Here is a 13,937-nt window from a genome sequence, read left to right as displayed (position 1 = left end):
TGGTTAGATATTGAATCAGTTATAGACCACGGAAGTCAACATATCAATGCTGCGTATTTTCTGTTTCAGCATTTTTTTTAAAAATCTGTCACGTTTTTAAAATGCGCATAACTCACTCATATGAAGTCGGAATTACTTGATTCTTTTTTCATCATTTATTTTAGTGTTTGTACTTCAATTTAGAATGTAAAGAGTCATAATTTGGTTAAATATTGAATCATTTACAAGCTCCCGAAGATATCATCTCATCTATAATATTTAAACCGGTTATAGTTTGAAAAATAACCGAAAAAGCGGGACCGGAACCGGAACCGGCGGTCCAGTTCCCGGTTCTTATAATATAGAAAAACTTGTTCCGGTTCCGAACCGGTCCGGTTCTAAAGCTCATCCCTACTAGATTTCGTCCCCCTTATTTTCATAAGGATTCACAGCCCAAAATCAATTATCTTATAATTGACAGTTCCAGTCCCCCTTATTTATTTAATCTCTTTCAGCCATATAATTAATTCTCAAATAATTCTTGACCAATATTAATTAAACTATATGATTGTTCTTTTAATATATTATTCATAATATATATATATATATATATATATATATATATATATAGAGAGAGAGAGAGAGAGAGAGAGAGAGAGAGAGAGAGAGAGAGAGAGAGAGAGAGAGAGAGAGAGAGAGAGAGAGAGAGAGAGAGAGAGAGAGAGAGAGAGAGAGAGAGAGAGAGAGAGAGAGAGAGAGATTAATATTTGATAGATTGATTGATTTATCTAGGGCAAGGTATTTTTTTTCTTTCCAATTCTAGCAAACTTTTGCTTGGAAGAGCTCAGCTAATTAAGCTGCTATATATCTTCCACAGAATAAGTTCCAACTACTTGTCCTCTCAACTTCTGAGTGTGTGTGATCTGGAAAGAGAACAAAACCATGTCTATAACTAGTTAGAACCACACACGCCCAACAACGGCGCTAATCCCTATACCTTCAACTGTTTCTTCATCTTTTTCATGGTGGATCAGAACCCCAAAATAGAAATGAAGAAAAGTGGCGACTCTGATGAAAAAGATGCACAGGAAGACTACCCCACAAAGCAAAACCCCACTTTTCATGAAGTCGAACAAGAAGATTATGATATGGATGACGATGAAGGTGATGAATCGTCACAAGAGGTTGACCATGATTCTACTGGTGGAAGCGGACTCAAAAATGGATCGACATCCAGCAACAGCACTGTTGAGGAGACAAGTGATAAGAAAGCGAGCGGGTCAGTCACAGGATCAGTTAGACCATATGTTCGCTCCAAGAATCCCAGGCTTAGGTGGACACCTGATCTTCATCTTCGATTTGTTCATGCTATTGAACGACTGGGAGGTCAAGAAAGTTAGTATAAATGACTTTTGTTTCATATATTTATGTTTTTGGTTTAATTATTTAATGGAACTTAATGTGTTTTTCAACTTTGATTTTGATGGTGCAGGAGCAACGCCAAAATTAGTTCTTCAACTAATGAATATCAAAGGCCTTAGCATCTCTCATGTCAAGAGCCATCTTCAGGTACTTATATTAATTTGTTTCATTCAAGAAAAATAATACTTTTTGCAGCATCAACCAGTTAATTTTGTATATTATGCTGAATATATAAATTTTGAGTTTCTTGGTTTGTTTCATCAGATGTATAGAAGCAAGAAGAACGACGATCCAGATCAAGGTATACATAATTTCAAATTCATAGATGGTGGAAAATAAGTTTGTTGTTAATTAGGGTTTCGTAATTAAAAAGATTAAAAATCTAACTCTAAACCACTTAATGAAATCAATCATAATATGAAAGTAAGTAATGAGTTATTTTTTGTTAATTATTTCAGAACAAGGGCTTCTTAGTGAGGGTGATGATCACCATATGTACAACCTTAGCCAACTTCCAATGCTCCAAAGCTATAATCGGAGATCACTTTCCAATCTTAGGTATCGTCTATTCTTCAAAACGTCATAATTTTTAATTATAAAATGAATAAATTGTGAGCTAGTTGATCAATGCACAAATGCTAAAACTAATAGCGACTTACTGATACCGTTTTACTACTGTTCTATTTCCATTTTTAGATATCAAGATGGTTTATGGAGTCCGCAAACGAACCTAAATTATAATTCTTCCATGACCGGATTAAACCACGGGGTTTATGGTTCATTGGCGGAGAAGATTCTCTCAACTAACAACATCAGGAATTATCATTCGAGCATAAACCAAGATCATGATAGATGGAGAAGCTTCCGAAGCAACAGCATCGAAGAGTTCCAGATTGGATTATTCAAGAATCCTTATGGGTTATCAATGGCTAATCAAATTAGAAGAACTACTCAGATGGACACAAATGTGATGGTCAGAGATCAAGACCAAGAGAAAAGGTTACTTAAAAGAAAGGAGATTGATCAAGAATCGGAACATCTTGATTTGAATCTCTCATTAAAAGTCAGGAACCCGAGAGAAGTGGAACATACGAACAGTTTAAAGAAAAATGATGAATTTGATGAGAACAACTTATCGTTATCATTGGTTTTGCCTACTTCTACTTCAAATTCTAGTAGTATTAAAAGGTCAAAGCATGCAAAAACAATGGGCGGTTGCAGTGCATCTCTTGATCTAACTTTGTGAAAGAGACAAAGATTAAGTGAGATTTTGCAGTACTTTTGTCCCAGAAAACATTGCACAGATTACTATTAACTTGTTTATAATATATATATATATATATATATATATATATATATATATATATATATATATATATATATATATATATATATATATTACTGCCACTAGTGGTCTAGTACTTCTACTAGTGTTAATTAAAAGTTCTTTTTGTCTTCAACCAGGGTGTGTCTTATATTTTTTTAAGGATCTCAAAGATCATCCAATTAAAATTAGTCAAGTATTAGCACAGCATGTAGATAGTTTTTGGAATATGTTGTAAGTTAGAAATTTGAAATTTATAATTTATTAAGTTTTTTTGAAGGCAGAAGAATTTAGTATTATCAAGGAGCTCGAAAAAACATTACAAAGTAAACAAAACTAGAATTAAGCTTTCAAGTCAACCAACCAAATTCATTTTATGTTTCCTACTCGGCTACTCCTATTTCAAGTACAAAATAACGACTACATATCAATTTTCTAAAATATGAAGACAACTTAAACACTTTCTTGAAGACCGCCTGATTTTATACGATTTCCCTGTGAAACGTCGACCATAGAAAGATGAATATGAAGATCAATAGACCACCGCGAAGCAATATGTTTCAAAGCACCATAGTAAATTCAAGATTAACAAAAAGGTGATCTCTTTGCTTCTAGATTATATCCCAAACTGGGCAATGGTGAGGAGTTCGAAGATTTCTTAATATATTGGTCCAGCGACACTCTATGTATCAAATTAGGACGCAATGATATTGAGGGAGACACATAGTCGATAATGCATGGTGGGTAGGTCAAAGAAAATAAAGAGACACTTTATGTACAACTTATAACCCACTTGATTCATTCTTTAATAGTTAAAATTTAGAGAAAACTATAAATTTTGTCATTGTGTTTGTCAAAAAAACTAAGATTCAAGTCCCTGCACTTCAAATTTTGCATAAAACATCCTTATGGATAAGTTTCATTCTGGGTTTGGTCCATCGCTTTAAACCTCCTTAAAATTCGGTTGTATTAGTGGCTTCATGTTCCTCTCATATGAGGGTAATTCAATAGATTATCTTCCCTAATACCCACATTGTTCATCTTCATCATTATGACCCACCACCGCCTCCCAGATTCCATAGTTGCTGACAAACAACCCTCCCACCACCAAACATCACCACAACCATTTGCCAGAAAAACATTTCAGATTCCCAGTGAATTAATCTCATTGTTGCAGCTCATTTGAATGAGAAATGTTGGTTGTAATTAAGCCCTATCCCAACCAAGATAGCAATTCATTTAATAAGTCTTCAAGTACAATTGGATTATGCAACTTATAGATCCTCCAATATAGTCCATGAACTATCCATTTTCGAAAGAAAAAACATAAAAAGTTCATGTTGTGGGTCTTTCAAATAATAAAAAGATCCATAGATTTATTTACCTTAACAAGAGAAGTATTAGCAGAATTATATGGACCTTACCACTTACAAACCATATAACCAAAATTTGCCTCTAACATTATGATATACAACATCCACACCCATCGACTTCAAAAACTCCATTGTATAATTTCATCTTAGATTTCAAATAGAATCAATACACAATTTGTGTAAAATTAATAGGAGTACGGAATTAAGATAGATTATTGGTAAATAACTTCAAACATTGCAATAAAATCACCACAACACACTATTAGGACAACTCATATGCATCATTTGGTACTTCATACATAATGGTAAATAACACAGCATTACAATTGAAATGTGTTATAAACAATGCAATGCATACACAGAATGTTCTAAACATCAACAACCAAAATATGTTATAAAACATCAACAACCCAAAATAAAGTAGTCAAAACATAGTACGTTACTACTAAATGCATATATAAATTGTTCCTAAAAAAATATTGAAAGAACATCTTCATAAAGAACTGAGTTGCAATAAAAAAAACTTATAATCCTTTTTCATGATCTGCAGTATGTAGATAGACATGTCTTTTAAACATTAACATCTGACTATCTTTAAGTATGTTTCTTAATCTCCACATCTAGGGTTGTAAACGAACCGAACGTTCAGCGAATTGTACGTGAACTGTTCGGCGGAAAGTTCATTTATGTTCGTTTTATTTAAGAATAATTTACACGAACGGTCCTTGTGGTTTGGGGTAATCTACGCGCTTGGTCCCTAAATCATTTGTTAACTCGGAAGGCCCTTAGGATGTATTTTTGTTGCGCATTGGGTCCCTCACAGACATAAAAAGACTATTTTGCCCTTAATGATATATTTTTATTTTGTTAATTCTTTTTTATTTACTTCAACTATAATTAAATAACATTAATTATAAATAATTGAAGTGGACCCACCCACCTTAATCTCCTTCCCTTCCCCCCAATGGACGGAGACTACCAAGTTTCCCGACACTAACTCTGGTCACCATCTTCGGCCACATATTTGGTACCAAAGAAATCATCTTAAATTCAACACAGAATACCTAATATTCAACCAAAATCAAATATAAAATTCGATCCAAAGCCAAAGTCAGAACCTGTGACTCAAATCTAAATCCAAAATCGAGTATGTAGCTCAAAATCAAATCCAAAAACCAAAATACCTTAGGCAAAAACTACAGATATAATCCAGATTCAAAAATCCCTAATACAACACCATATGCAAACAGATTAAGTAAAATCAAACCTAGAAAATCAATATAAAAAATTATAAATATAGGTGGAGGTACAGGTTGTCAAATCTTGTAGGTCTTCAAATATTCAACCAAACACAAACCTACAAGTCGACCTTAGCCTCCATCCTTAGTAAACAATTTGTAGAGAGAAATTGAGGAAAGGTTGAGGTTGTTTTCAGTTTTGGTTGCATCAGGTTTAATCTTGTACGTCTTCAAATCAAGCAAGCTTCAGGTGGCGTTTGTGGTGGTGTTTTGGTGTTGGAATCGGTGGTCAGAGTTGTCCTAATTAATTCCAAGAGTCATCATAATTTCTTCCAGTTGGTATGGTAGTTTCAAGTCTCATAAGAGGATAGAGAGGTAGAGGTACAAGTCGTCGATTTAGGGTTTTCACCGGAGTAGAAAAGCAAGTGAAGAAAGGAAAATACGGGGTTTCGGGATATTCTTCATTTTTTTGGATTTAAACCCTAAGTAATTTCAAGTCTCATAAGAGGATAGAGAGGTAGAGGTACAAGTCGTCGATTTAGGGTTTTCACCGGAGTAGAAAGGCAAGTGAAGAAAGGAAAATATGGGGTTTCGGGATATTCTTTGTTTTTTTGGATTTAAACCCTAAGTAATTGATTTTGCCTGCAACCTTTTCTGACGATGGAGAAGATGACCGGACCAGAAGGAAGAAGCGGAGAAAGGGGAAGGGTTATGCAGGTTTTCGATGAAAGGAACAGAGTTTCCGACGATGTTTGGGTTTTAGGGAAAGACGAGGAAAATGCTACGTAAGTTTGTAGCGAAGTAGGGGAGGGGATAGAGGTAAGAAGAAGAAATGTGAGGAGGTGGTGGTAGATGAAGTCGTTGACGGGTTTGGAGGTTGAAGAATATGATAGTGAAGGTGAAGATGAAGGGTGGGAGTGGGAGTGGGAGTGGGAGTGGGACCCACCTTATTTAATAAGCATTTTTTTAGTAGGAAAATAACAAATAAAGAATAAAGAAATTAAAAAGAAATAAAGAAGGATAATTTAGTCTTTTTATGTTTGTCAGGGACCTAACGTGCAACAAAAATACATCCTACGGACCGCCCGAGTTAAAAAACGATCTAGGGACCAAACACGCAGATTACCCCAAACCACAGGGACCATTTATATAATTTACTCTTTATTTAATAAATAAACGAACATGGATTTTTGTTCATTTAGTTAAACGAATTAACACGAACAATGGTATCATTCGTTCAATTATGTTCATCACTTTCGTTTATGTTCGTTCATTTAAGTTCCTTTTAGGTTCATATATGGTCAATTGTTTTTTTAATACATTACTATATAATATGTTAGTTTATATTTGTATATGTTCATATATGTTTTTTTATCTCCGTTCATTTATGTTTGTTCGTTTATATTTGTTTAACATGTTCACGAACATGAAAAACATAATTTGTTAAACGAACAAACATGAATAAGAAAACTCATATGTTAATTCGTTCGTGTTCGTTTGTTTGTTCGGGTAACTTAAACAAACGAACATAAACAAGCCCTTGATCGTGTTCGTTCGATTCATTTACAACCCTATCCACCTCAGAATACCAAGCAATACATTTATTGTATTCTTTAGAGGTCATGTTAGGGGTTGCTCCTGAAGGTGAACCTATACGGTGAAGACATTGTAAGATACAAGTAATGTGTAAGTTGTAGTAATGAGATACTAGCGTATGAACATATAGCAATGTATAAATAATTGCCTTTTTATAAGTATATACAAGAGTATATGAACAGTTTCATAAGTATTTAAGATATAGTAGGAATGTATATAATAATAACCTAATATTTTAAGATATACTAGGTATGTGTATGCGATAATGACCATCCTTTTCTAAACAAGCAACATTAATCGGTAAACAATGATTAAGTCCTCTCGTAAAACAAGAAGCCACAAAAGTGTTATTTTGATGTCATAACAATAATATGGTATTGAACTTATTCTCTTTATAAACAACCAAACCTACAACTAAGAAACTACTTAAAAAACTACATCCATAACTTAAAACCACTAGAAAAAAACGCATACTCGTAAAAGACAAAGGTTAGCTCATTAGTCAAATAAAACATGATATATGAAGGATTTGAGAAAAGGAATATAATTATAGGTATGTGAGAGGAAATTATATGAGGGTATGAAGAGAAGTAGTGAAACGCCCGCAGATTCGGGCTAGTTAATTAAAATATAACAAGCTTTAAAAATGACTTTTTGATAGAAGATTATTTAGGATAAATAATCTTAACCAAAGTTATAGTATATGTGACAAGGATTCCATACATATAAAGAACGCTGAAATCCGACTTCGTATGAATAAGTTATGCTTCTTCGAAGTTTCACGATTAAACTGGCACGACTCTGCATATCGTAAAAAGTGAAATTTTGATAAATTACTTTTTACCCTAAGTGATCTAAAAGATAGTCGTCATATTTTTTAAGTCGAATTCATGCATATAGAGAACGTCTAAATCTAACTTCGTGAGAGGAAGTTATTGTTTTTCAAAGTTTTCAGCGCGACTGTGTTTGCACAGAAACCGAAAACGAAATCGGTCGATTGTTAGAAAAAACAATTTAAACGAGAGTTGACGATCTCATCAATACCTATCATTCGATATAAAGACATTCGAAAACGGACGTCGGACGAGAGAGTTATAAATTTTTTAACGAACTTTAACAGTTTAAGTCTGTTAAAAATATAACTTTAAAAATAAATTCAAAATTAGCCGACGGAGTCTAAATGAAAGTTGTAGATCTCGTCGACAACTACGCGTGGATATAAAATACGTTGAAAACAGAGCTCGTATGAAGAAGATACGAATTTTTAAATATTTATAAAAATTCGTGTGCACACGCGCGCAACAGTAGGTGCGGCGCGCGCCTGACATACCACCCAAACCTCACCACGTGTCAGGCAAGGAATCTGCCACGTCACCTCTTCCGATAATGTGTGCGGCTCGCTAGGGGCATGGTGTACGGCGTGCATCCTTCTCACAACTCAAAACCAGATCTCTTTGCTCTTCTTTCACACTTTGAGTCCAACTTTTTCCAGACTTCCAGACTTTTTAGCAAGGCTCTGGAGTAGCTAGGAGTCTGAAGAAAAGAAGTATTCGGGTCGAGATTCTATCCACGTAATTCCCCAGTTTCTGCTAAAATCTCTGTAATTTAGGCTACACTTACTTTATTCAAGTGTAAATTTTAATTGTAGTCATAGTCGTTATTATGAACCTATAATTAAGTGTTGTCAGTGATTCTAAGTCATTATACTGATTGATCTACTTACGGGAGTGATGTCTAGGCTGGATTTAGTGAGGTGTTTAAAGTGGTATTTCCAAATAGTATATTCTGTATAGCAAACGAACCCTACCTCCAATATGATCCTACCTAATTATTCCTTACTTGATAGATCTTGATGTAGACATTGGGATTAGTGAGGAATCTAGAATATCATTTTTCGCCAGGAGTATAAGACTAAGACTTGATAATGTGAACCTAGGTCACGTCAGAGGAAAAGATAAAGTACCAAAGCAAAGTTCTGCCCAAATTCTGAGGCATCCACTTTTATCAAGTGAGTGCATAGTTACTTTCATCTTACACACAGATATGAAATATTTAGATAATTGAATGATATATGTGCTTATGTGTAAAGATGTTATATGATAAATGAAATATTATAAAGATAAATTTTCTATGACTTATGTCGTATATGTATTTTCATGAATATAATACATTGGATAATGAAGGGTAATGAGAAGATTAAGTAGAGTTAAGATGTCATAGTATGATAAGTGATGAAGCTGATAAGATGTCATAGTATGATGAATGATGCAAATAACAATAGGATGTCACGACTTTAATAGTACTAGTGTACTAACAAGTTAGAAATGGTACTAGTATATTAACGATGTAGGAATGGTATTAGTGTACTAATGATGTAGTTACCTACCAGAGTATAGTGACGACCATCATACTGTCACACCCCGAAACCGATGGTGGAAACGTTCCGGGGCGGAGGACGTCATGTGTAGCATCACAACCAATGAATAATAGCAATCATAGCAACACAACCAGTACAGTGCATACTAAAATAAAAATGTTTACATCAGTTCTGAAACTTGTTTGAATTACATCATATAACTTGTATGAATATAAACATTAAACTCTTATTGCTTCAACTCTTCAAAAACCCAGCAGGTACCTGTTTACTGATTTCCTGAGAATACAAGCAGTTTAAAAGAGTATCAGCATAAAGCTGGTGAGTTCATAAGCGGTGGTTTGTAGTGAAAATCGTTGATGAGTTCGGAAAATATTTGTATAGTTTCAAGAAAATCCGATATTTTCCTTAGCGAAAATGTAGTGTTACCAGTTCTGTAATAAACCATGAATATCTGTATGTTTCCAAGAAAATCCGATATTTTCTTTAGTGAAAAGGGTAGCGTTATCGATTTCGTATAAAACCATGAATGTTCGTTACTGAAAACTGTAGTGATATGCGAAAATACTACCTCATGTGACTAGCTAAAACTAATCATGAAGTGTAAGTATTTTGTATGTGAAACCATTGCATAATCGGTTCTGTTTAAAAAAAAACCCTGGCTTTAACCAGTATACGTAGTGTGTATCAGTTCTATTTAGTAAAAATAAAACTGTTGAAGAGTGTTAAGTTGTAAACTAAAGGTGATTTATACATAATGTGAGTCGTATAACCATGCTTGATATGACTAGTGACCTTTCCAACGTTCTTCAGGCGTCGAGTTAAATGACATTTGTACATCTCAGGCGTGCCCGCCTAACTGTAGCTAGCAGTCCAGATGTGGGATTGTCAGTCCCGAATAAATCTATTCACAAATCTCACGCTCTCCCTCCAGGAGACTCTGGTTATAGATTGGTAGGATTTATCCCTGTACATCTAAGGGTACAATAGTGAAGTAGCGCTTCACAGTATCGTACAATCTAGTTTACATGTAGTGTAGTAGCGTTCTACCGTAGTGAAAATCCGTATGTATACCGTATATAATGATAATTACAGTTATGAAAAACCATGATAAAGTGGTGATGTAACTGTAAACTATTTCTGTCTTCGTGCATATGTTTAATAGTGAAAGTTTCTGTACTCGTGATGTTTAGAAAATCCCAAACTATACCGATTATAGTTTGCATGAATAGTGAATAGCGTGTCCGGAAAACAATGCAAATTTTTGTGAAAACGTCCCTTATGCTCAACACAGTACAAAAGGGTTAAAGTATGAGATTTGCATAAGTTTTGAAAACATTTATGTTTAGCTTGTATTCCCCCCTGAAAACATTGAAAATATGGAAAAAATGTAGGGGTATGAACTCACAGTTGTTGTGTGAAATCGTTGACTGAAAATGAAGATCCTCGAGTTGTTGCACGACATTTAACGAAATCCTATTATCAAATAAATACATATATGTATCTAAATTAGCGATTTCGATAAATAAAGTGTCATAAGAACACTTGTATTCGGTTGAGGAATGTTACCGGGACTTGATCGAATCAAAGAGGGTGAGTTTTCAGCCAAAAGCACCACCAAAAAGATGTTTACGGCCGTGATCTATAGTTTACAGTTTCTGAAGGTTCGGCGAGTTTACGGCCGTAAACTTAAGAACAGAGTTTACGGTCTTTGAAGGTTGGACCGTAAACTCAAGAACAGGGTTTACGGTTCTTGAAGGTTGGACCGTAAACTCAAGAACAGGGTTTACGGTTCTTGAAGGTGGACCGTAAACTTAAGAATAATGGTTCTGATTGCTGATTTCGAAGAGATGAGCGTTTCAAGACGTTCCAAAGTGACTCCAAACGTGGTTTCTCGATGTTTTCCGAAGCTTGAAGGCGTTTTGAGTGTTTACGGTTAAGATTCTTAGAGAGAGAAGGAGAGAGTTTTTGGCCAAAAATGTTCTAATGAAGGTGGAGGCATCGTATTTATAGGGGTGTTGTGGGGGGTCCACTCTTCACTGACCGTAAACAGGTTTACGGTCGTAAACGAGTTTACGGCCGTAAACACGTTTACAGTCGTAACCTCACTTAGACAGGGAATGTTTGATTTTTTGAGATTTTTGGGTTTCCGCGCGATTTTTGGTTCCGACTCGTAAATAATTTAATTATATACATAACTAGATTATTTTCAAAACCATGAAGTTTGACGGAAAAGTTAATGCATTGGAAATTTTATCAACGGAAATCGCGTAACGGAAACGGACAAAGTTTCGGGTTGTCACATCATCCCCCCGTTAGAGGGAATTTCGTCTCGAAATTCGAACATGGAATACATATCATGGATTAGGAAAGAGATGCGGATACTTCTGTTTCATTTGATCTTCGCGCTCCCAAGTGAATTCAGAACCCCGCTTGACATTCCAACGAACCTTCACTATCGGGATGCGACTTTGTTTCGTTCGTTTGATCTCTCTGTCCATGATTTCGACCGGTTCTTCCACGAAGTTGAGGTTTTCGTTGATTTCAATCTCGTCGATAGGAATCGCAAGTGTCTCATCGGACAGACACTTCTTTAGGTTCGATACGTGGAAAACAGGATGGATGTTGCTGAGCTCTAGGGGTAATTGGAGTTTGTATGCTACTGGACCGATTCTAGCAAGGATTTCGAACGGTCCAATGTACCTTGGGTTTAGCTTTCCACGTTTCCCAAAACGTATCATGCCTTTCCAGAGTGAGACCTTCAGAAGGACGCGGTCACCAACTTGGAATTCCAAGGGTTTTCGTCTCTTATCGGCGTAGCTCTTTTGTCTATCTCGAGAGGCTTTCAATCGTTTTCGGATTTGTATAATTTTCTTAGTTGTTTCTCGGATGATCTCAGGACCAATGAGAGTACTGTCGGGGACTTGACCCCTGGCTAGCTGCGTGTCACCCACTTCAGCCCAGCACAGAGGGGATCTGCACTTACGGCCATAGAGGGCTTTAAACGGCGCATCCTTGATGCTGGTATGGTAGTTGTTGTTGTAGGAAAATTCAACCAAAGGAAGATGAGCGTCCCATGATGCGCCGAAATCGATGACGCAGGCTCTCAACATGTCTTCCAATGTCTGAATTGTTCTCTCACTCTGTCCATCAGTCTGCAGATGATAAGCCGTGCTCATGTCCAATTTAGTTCCAAGAGCTTTCTGTAGTGACTGCCAGAACCTCGATGTAAACCTGCTATCTCGATCGGAGATAATGGATGCAGGTACACCATGAAGGCGAACTATCTCTTGAATGTAGATCCGTGTGAGTCTCTCCATCTTGAAGTTTTCTTTGATTGGCAGGAAGTGGGCGGACTTCGTTAATCGATCGACAATTACCCAGATGGCATCGTGCCCACTCGGAGATCTGGGTAACTTGGTGATAAAATCCATGGTTATCCTTTCCCACTTCCACTCAGGTATTTCCGGCTGCTGAAGTAAACCTGAGGGCTTTTGGTATTCTACTTTTACCTTGGCACAAGTCAGGCACTTGCCCACGAAAGTAGCAATTTCCGCTTTCATGTTTGGCCACCAATAAAGTTGTTTGAGATCCAAGTACATCTTGTCCGAACCTGGATGAACGGAGTATTTCGTCTTGTGAGCCTCATTCATGACAACCTCTCTGTACCCGCCGATCTTTGGGGTCCAGATCCGGTTCATGAAATAGTACACTTCGTCTCCTTTGACCTCCAAGTTCTTGTCCATTCCTCGCAGTGACTCATTTGCCACGTTCTCGGGTTTTAAGGCTTCCAGCTGAGCCTCTCTGATTTGCGCGGTTAAATGGGAATGGATGGTCATTGTTAGTGCCTTCACCTTACGTCCTGAATACTCCTTTCGACTGAGGGCATCTGCTACCACATTGGCCCTTCCGGGATGATAGCGAATTTCGCACTCGTAGTCACTGAGTAACTCTACCCATCGCCGTTGTCTCATGTTTAACTCCTTTTGATCGAAAATATGTTGCAAGCTCTTATGGTCGGTGAAGATAGTGCATTTGGTTCCATAGAGATAGTGTCTCCAGATCTTTAACGCAAAAACCACTGCTCCCAACTCTAAATCGTGGGTTGTGTAATTGACCTCGTGTGTTTTCAACTGCCTCGAGGCATAGGCGATGACCTTTCCTCTCTGCATGAGCACACACCCTAGGCCCTGATTGGATGCATCACAGTAGACCACGAAGTCTTCTGTCCCTTCGGGCAGGGACAAGATAGGTGCGCTGCATAGGGCCCGCTTCAATGTTTGAAATGCAGTGTCTTGCTTGGCTTCCCAACTGAAGGTTACACCCTTCTGGGTCAGGGTAGTTAAGGGCTTAGCGATTCTGGAGAAGTTCTAGATGAACCTGCGATAATAGCCCGCGAGACCCAAGAATTGCCGGATTTCTGTGGGTGTCTTCGGTGCAGACCAATTCTCAATCGCCTTGATCTTGGAAGGGTCCACGTGTATTCCTTCCTTGCTAATCACGTGTCCTAGGAAATTTACCTTCCTGATCCAGAATTCGCACTTCGAGAATTTCGCGTATAGTTTTTCTGCCCTTAATGTTTCCAACACCTGCCTTAAGTGCTGTTTATGGTCATCCTCACTCCGCGAGAC

At 36.7% G+C, this 13,937-nt stretch overlaps 1 protein-coding gene across 1 annotated transcript; it reads left to right on the top strand.

Moving 5' to 3' along the window:
• The first annotated feature begins 766 nt into the window (after positions 1-766).
• On the top strand, positions 767-2,679 carry LOC145161418 (uncharacterized). The gene is made up of 5 exons (XM_079080923.1): positions 767-1,374; positions 1,472-1,548; positions 1,666-1,702; positions 1,860-1,959; positions 2,098-2,679. Exons 1-5 carry the CDS (start codon positions 1,002-1,004, stop codon positions 2,645-2,647), a joined length of 1,137 nt encoding a protein of 378 aa, XP_078937049.1. The 5' UTR covers positions 767-1,001; the 3' UTR covers positions 2,648-2,679.
• The last annotated feature ends 11,258 nt before the right edge of the window (positions 2,680-13,937 follow it).

The sequence above is a fragment of the Lactuca virosa genome, chromosome 2, assembly GCF_052849685.1.
Source record: "Lactuca virosa cultivar CGN04683 chromosome 2, Lactuca_virosa_CGN04683_v6, whole genome shotgun sequence".
Lineage (NCBI taxonomy): Eukaryota > Viridiplantae > Streptophyta > Magnoliopsida > Asterales > Asteraceae > Lactuca > Lactuca virosa.
Note: the sequence above shows the minus strand (reverse complement) of the source record. Positions and strands in the feature narration are given on the sequence as shown.